At 51.9% G+C, this 6,571-nt stretch overlaps 3 protein-coding genes across 3 annotated transcripts; 2 read left to right on the top strand and 1 right to left on the bottom strand.

The window, feature by feature from the left end:
* Positions 1–69: 69 nt before the first annotated feature.
* On the top strand, positions 70–2,892 carry GNI_084570 (helicase; the record flags this gene model as incomplete). The annotated part of the gene is made up of 1 exon (XM_011135814.1): positions 70–2,892. The coding sequence occupies one exon, from the start codon at positions 70–72 to the stop codon at positions 2,890–2,892; it is 2,823 nt and encodes a 940-aa protein (XP_011134116.1).
* Positions 2,893–3,005: 113 nt separating this feature from the next.
* On the top strand, positions 3,006–4,028 carry GNI_084560 (putative transmembrane protein; the record flags this gene model as incomplete). Its single annotated transcript, XM_011135813.1, has 1 exon — positions 3,006–4,028. The coding sequence occupies one exon, from the start codon at positions 3,006–3,008 to the stop codon at positions 4,026–4,028; it is 1,023 nt and encodes a 340-aa protein (XP_011134115.1).
* A 223-nt stretch (positions 4,029–4,251) lies between these two features.
* Positions 4,252–6,259, bottom strand: GNI_084550 (helicase; the record flags this gene model as incomplete). The annotated part of the gene is made up of 2 exons (XM_011135812.1): positions 4,252–5,133; positions 5,252–6,259. The coding sequence occupies 2 exons, from the start codon at positions 6,257–6,259 to the stop codon at positions 4,252–4,254; spliced, it is 1,890 nt and encodes a 629-aa protein (XP_011134114.1).
* Positions 6,260–6,571: the final 312 nt, after the last annotated feature.

Here is a 6,571-nt window from a genome sequence, read left to right as displayed (position 1 = left end):
GGTCGCTGGTGTTTTTCCGGCCGGTCCGTCCTTTAAGTTGCGATCGGGGGCAGATTTATATTTGGTGGGATGGCGGCTGAGAAGAAGGGTCGGGGTCCATTTGAGAAGTTGGGGTTGTGTGAGGATGTGAGCCGAGTGGCTACGAAGATGGGTTACAGTTTGCCGACTCCGGTGCAGCGTAAGGTGATTCCGGTGATATTAAGTGGCATAGGAGATGTGGTAGCGAATGCGCGTACGGGTAGTGGTAAGACGGCGGCGTTTTTGTTGCCATTATTGCACCGGTTGGAGAGTCATAGCAAGGTGGTAGGAGCGCGTGGGTTGGTGGTGCAGCCGACGCGGGAATTGGCGATGCAATCTGGGTTGGTATTGCGGAAGATGTTGATGAAATTGGTCCAGACAAGTAGTAGTGAGTTGTTGAGAGTCTGCTATCTTATAGGTGGTATGTCTATGGCTAAGCAGTTTGAGCATTTGAGTAATAACCCGGATATCCTGATAGTGACACCGGGGCGTTTGGTACATCATATGGTGGAAGCAGACTATGAGTTGGGTCGTGTGTGTATGACTATATTTGATGAAGCGGATATGTTGTTTGAGATGGGTTTTGAGTCGGATATTAGTTATATTACGAGCAAGCTGACTTGGAACGAAAGACAAAGTGTGTTTCTCTCTGCCACTATGCCTGCCCAATTGGTTTCCTTCGCTCGCGGTCGGCTTTTCAACCCGCAATACGTGCAATTGGACAGTGAAAATTCACTTCCAGACACGTTGGCACTTGAGTTGTACTTTATACGTAGTCCTGACAAGACCGCGGCTTTGCTGTACTGGTTGTTCAACATCATGGAACCACAGACTCAAGCCATTGTCTTTTGCTCCACTGCTCATGTGGTCTCCTTCCTCGGTGAAATCTTGACCAGACATCATATCAAAGCCACACAACTTTGTGGACAACTTACCCAGTTTCAACGGCAAGAGGCTATGAAATCATTCACGAAGAAACAATCCAATATTCTACTAACCACCGACGTAGCCGCCCGAGGCCTTGATATCAACTCCCTACATTACGTCGTACACTACTCGTTCCCGGCCAGCGCTAAATTATTCATACACCGCTCAGGACGTACCGCCAGGAAAGGACAAATGGGCACATGCATTTCTTTTATAACCAAAGAAGAATTTCCTTACCTTATGGACCTGTTATTATTCTCCGGTAAGAAACTGAAAGTCGAAAATAAAACCGCCGATTCCATCACACAAATCGCATCGGAACTTGGTTTGCATTTTGACGATGAAAATCCTAATGAGATTGGGAAGGATCAGATGAAGAAGGATCTGGAGAAGGTAGTATCGCGGTCATCTCATGAGGGACTAGATATTGGCGGCTTCCCCGATCTCAATGAGTACCGGGAAATGGTGGCGACTGCCATTGTGGAAGACGACTATGTGAAACGCCTCATGGAGTCCATGGGCGGTGGCGAGATCATGTATATGAAACATAGACAACCAGCCAGTAAGCAGTCGCTACGACGCGGAGCTGAAGTTATGCAGATGCTTGGAGGTCCAAACTCCATAGCCGATTCCGTGCATCCGTTACTGACTCAGCGATCCAATGTCGACAACAGTGCCTCCAAGTTTATTACAACCTCTCCCGGTCGAGGACTCCCTGAAATTTTCGGTACCAAAAATGACCACATCAAAACTGACCAGATCAAAGTTAAGAAAGAAGAACAATCTGCCGCAAATGTGTTTCGAACTGACGAAATTATTGAACTCGACAAAGACCTGCTAAGGTCCTTCCGGCCCACTCGCGGAAAAGGTATTGGCGTGGCCAAAGCTGTCTTCATGGACATGAAATCCATGATGCAAAAAAGGCAGGATATATCTGAAGCGGCCGTCAAAGGGTTAAAAGCTTTGGAATCTAGCGATGAAGAGGAACCCTATAGGCATACAAATCAACCTCTTCCTAGTCACCCCGATGCGAATGATTATTCACATGGGGAAGATGTTGACCGGGAAGATGTTGATGGGGAAGATGTTGATGGGGAAGATGTTGATGGGGAAGATGTTGATGCAGATTCGAAGCTACTGAATCGGAGACCAGCAAAACCGCGAATGAGTAGAGCGGCTCGTCGGAAGCTTAAGGAGGGCTGTGCAAATGCTCATCGTACTTCATCGTTACGACAAAGGCAATTAGAGTCGATTAGCGATTTTGCATTGCAATCTGATAAGCGGGATGAAGCTACGGTTGCGCGTGAAATGGGGCTCTCATTGAATAGCGGAGTCGTTATGCAGAACGAGGCTTTTGGAATTATCGGGGACGACCAGGAATCCATGAAGAAGACGAAGAAGGTTATGAAGTGGAACGTCCGAAAGAAGACTTACGAGACCACCGACATCAATCGAGCGGGACAGAAGGTCAAGACCGATTCGAGCGCGAAAAGTATTGTCGAAAGCAAAGGCCTCTATAAACGATGGGCAGCCCAGTCCGATCGACGGATTCAAGCCGTTGGAGAACGTGAGGACGCGCACTTATCTCGGACCTTCTCGGGGAGGAGGCGCCCAGAGGTAGAGGCGGAGCCAACCGAGGTCATTCCCCTCCGAGAACTTACCAAGAATCAAGAGCTCGTCCGAAAGATAGAACAAAAACTGCCTTTAACAAACAGGGAACAGCGCAGGCGAAAGGCGCTGTTGAATCGACAAGCAAACCCAATAATCACTGGAACTACTAAGAATACGAGCACCTCCAAGAATACAAAAACCAAAAGCTCTTACAACGAAGGCGCTGGGCGCCTCACGCGGAAGCAACGAGCCAAGGGACAGAGATCCAGAGCACAGAGCCAACGAGTCTTCAGGGGCATGGTCCAGAAGCAGATGAAAAACCGCTCCAAAAAATAGCGCGCGTCCAGCACACGCGTGTGCACTCGTTGATGGTGACACGATTTTTGCGTACGATGTTCACGGCATGACTGATCTTTTTTACAGCCAACAAATAACACAATACATTATCAATGGGCGACTCTGTCGAGGCGAACGAGCAGTTGGGCGGGTCTTCAGACAAGTGTTCAGACCCGGCTCCGTCCGCACCGCCCGAAGCCGGTGAGAGCCCCGTTGGTTTAAAGTGCAGACCACTTAGGTCATCAACCGATGAGAATGATGTTAGATTCGCGGAGCAGCTTCAATGGATTAACAATGCAACGCAGACTAGTTTACTAGGCCTTAACGAACCGGCTAATGGTCAAGCGAATGACGAAGGAGGAATGTATGTAGACCAGTGTGACGATTGCCCGTCAGATAGCTGGAGGAAGCAGACGATGAAGCCAAATCAATCCCCGATCGCCCGACTCGCCATGGACCCACCCGCGATGGACCCATCCGCGATGGACCCATCCGCGATGGCCCCACCCGCAATGGATCAGCAACAGCGTTCCCAGGCGTTGGACTCGAGGCCGGTTGACAGGGCCCCTCGACGGGGTCAACTTCTTCACTCCGTTTCAGCGGTCGTGCCTGCTTCTTATCAGGACAGTAGCGGATATGATAAAAGGGCGAGGCAACCAAGATGCTTGAGGCATGAGGGTTGGCAAGAGGGTAAAACAGAGTGTAGACACCACAACGGTGGCCAGCCGGAGGTTTACCATCGGAGTTGCACGCTGCAGCCCAGTCTTCAGGTCGGGTCAAGTCTTCGGGACGGGATGAGCTTTTGGGAGGAGTCTTCATGCGAGCGTCCTTCTGACTTCCTACGTACAAACAACTGGAACGATGTCGACGAGAAGGAAGCCAGAAGCGATCATGCAGGGCAAGAGGTCGGTCGGTTGAACGCCAAGTATGCACCGCCGCCAACGCCGCGGGACGTAGACCCCTGCATGGTGCCCAAGTTCTACCTCCGTGTGTGGCTCGCTGTCGGTGAGATTTTGGTCTGCTGTTTGGGTACGGTGGTCGCTCTGGGTATTATTGGTTGCCCCTTAATCGTCGTAGCAATTTTGGAGCGCCAACGTCTGGCGAGTCTGAGCGTCCAAGTTTTTACCTCCCCGTGACAGACAGACAGCGCTCAGTCGACCGAACCACCACAAAGTCGCCCAGAGCTTTAGTGGTTGATCGGTCGGTTTCAGAGGTCGGCGGGTTCAGAGGTCGGCCGGTTTCAGAGGTCGGTCGGGTTCAGAGGTCGGTCAGTGAAGCCGGTCAGGTTCAGAGGTTAGTTGGTTCAGAGGTCGTCCGAGGTCGCCCAAGGTTCCCTTGGTGTGGTTGAAAGAAAAAGGTTTACCACCACCCGCTGTCGTCGACAGCTTCGGGTCTGGAGTTTGGGTGATCGTGTTGGTTATTGTTCCGGCTGGCGTTGTATGTGCGTTTGTTATCTTGGCGATAATCTTGGCCGCCGAAGCGAGTATTGCCGCCGCGTGGGTAGCGGCTGGAGCCGAAGCCCTTGGTGTTTGGTGCAGAGCAAGCCTTGCTGAGGTCGAGGAACCAGCTGGGTACTTCCTGATGTGCTTCTTCGAGTAGTCGGTGGAGGTCGCGTAGAATGGATCGGTTGGACTCGTTGACAAAAGAGGTAGCGAGTCCATTGTTACCAGCGCGGCCGGTACGTCCGATACGATGAACGTAGTCCTCAACATTGTGTGGTAGATCCAAGTTAATAACCCATGTGATGGAGTGGATATCCAGACCGCGCGCAGCCACATCAGTGGCTACCAAAATTGGCTTCTTACCGTTCTTGAACTGCTCTAGCGCTTGGCTACGCTCCGCCTGTGTGCGGTCACCATGGATACTGATTGCCTTTAAACTGTGGTCATTCAGGTACTCCTCAATCAAATCAGCCTTCCTCTTGGTCTCCACAAACACCAACACACGACCCTCAGCATCCTTCAACATCTGCAACAACCGCCTTGGCTTCTCAGTCTCCTCCGCATATGTAAATTTTTGCGTTATGAATTCAGACGTTGAACCCACCCGACCCACCGTCAAATAAATGTAGTCGCGCATAAACGATGCCGCCAACTGCTGAATTTCACGCGGGAATGTCGCCGAAAACATCGCCGTCTGACGATCCACCGGCATGTCACGACACGCCACGATGTCGTGGATCTGTGGTGCGAAACCCATATCCAACATACGGTCCGCCTCATCCAGTACCAAATAATTAATCTACAAGCACACACAAACACATCTTTGCACACACAAACACATCTTTGCACACACAAACACATCTTTGCACACACAAACACATCTTTGCACACATCTTTGCCGTACAAGGCGGGCTTACGCTAGCTAGTGAGACTCGGCCTCTTTCCATAAGATCGTTTAATCTTCCTGGAGTCGCAACGCAGATGTCGCAGCCTCTGCCCAGTTCAATTATTTGTTGTCGCACTTCAGCGCCACCATAAACAACCACGGTACGAACTCCAGTGTCGAAGGCGAACTTCCGGGACTCGGTGGCAATTTGGCAGGTGAGTTCTCTGGTGGGGGATAGGACGAGTGCTACAGGTTCACTCTGTTTGTCTCCATGACCATAAGTGCTCTTGGGTGGTCCGGAGCGCATCATTTTGATGATGATGGGGAAGAGGAATGCTGCAGTTTTACCAGAGCCTGTTTGCGCACAGGCCATGAGATCACGGTCGGCGAGTAGGATGGGTATAGCGTACTTTTGAACGGGTGTTGGCTTGTCGTATTGCACTCGTTCGATGTTTGCCATTAGCTTGGGCTCGATCGGCGTGCCTGGGTCCTTGAATGAACCCAGCGGCCGGATACCCTCAGTCTCCTTCCCACTAATCTCCACCTGAATGTTGTCGTACGAATCGAAGTTAATCCCCACCGTCTTCTCCTTCGTACTCGAAAACACCTCCCGCTCCTTCTCCGGAACCCAACGACGACCACCACGGGTAAACCACGTACCGTCTTCCTTCACACGTGCGCCACCACCGAAACGGTCACCACCACCGAAACGGTCACCACCTCCGAAACGGTCACTGCCTCCGAAACGGTCACTGCCTCCGAAACGCCCGTAACCTCCACCTCCGCCACCCACACGACCGCGACCAGACATGGCAAACACCTGACCTACATCGTCGCCCGCCAAGGCCGAGAACCGACCACCACGGTCACCACCACGGTCACCACCACGGTCACCACCACGCTCGCCACCACGCTCGCCACCACGGTCGCCCGACCGGTTTCCGCCGCCGTATCCGCCGCGCCCGCCGCGTGACTGCTGACTCCGTGGAGGCTGCGAAGGAACGTTCCAATTCAGTCGATCCGTCTTTTTGTCATCCATCTACAAACACATCCTCATCCTCAAACCTCTACCCCCCACACGACCGACACAACCAACACTCACCCACAGAAGTGTGTTTCTGGGAATAGACACACACGCGTGTTTCTGGAAATAGGTGATACACACACGTGTTTCTGTGAAACCCGTGGGTATCCTACATCCCCGAGAGGGCAATACCTCGCCAGGCAGAATTAGTGCCCATGCTCGTCCGTGGTGTTGTGTGTTGCCCTCCAATGTGTGGGTGTCCGTAAAGCGTGTGGGCCAGAGTGTGTGGTGGGGCCTTACTGAATTGGAGAACTTGTGCCAAAAAAA

This window comes from Gregarina niphandrodes (assembly GCF_000223845.1).
Source record: "Gregarina niphandrodes unplaced genomic scaffold scaffold00015, whole genome shotgun sequence".
In the NCBI taxonomy this organism is placed as follows: domain Eukaryota; phylum Apicomplexa; class Conoidasida; order Eugregarinorida; family Gregarinidae; genus Gregarina; species Gregarina niphandrodes.
Note: the sequence above shows the minus strand (reverse complement) of the source record. Positions and strands in the feature narration are given on the sequence as shown.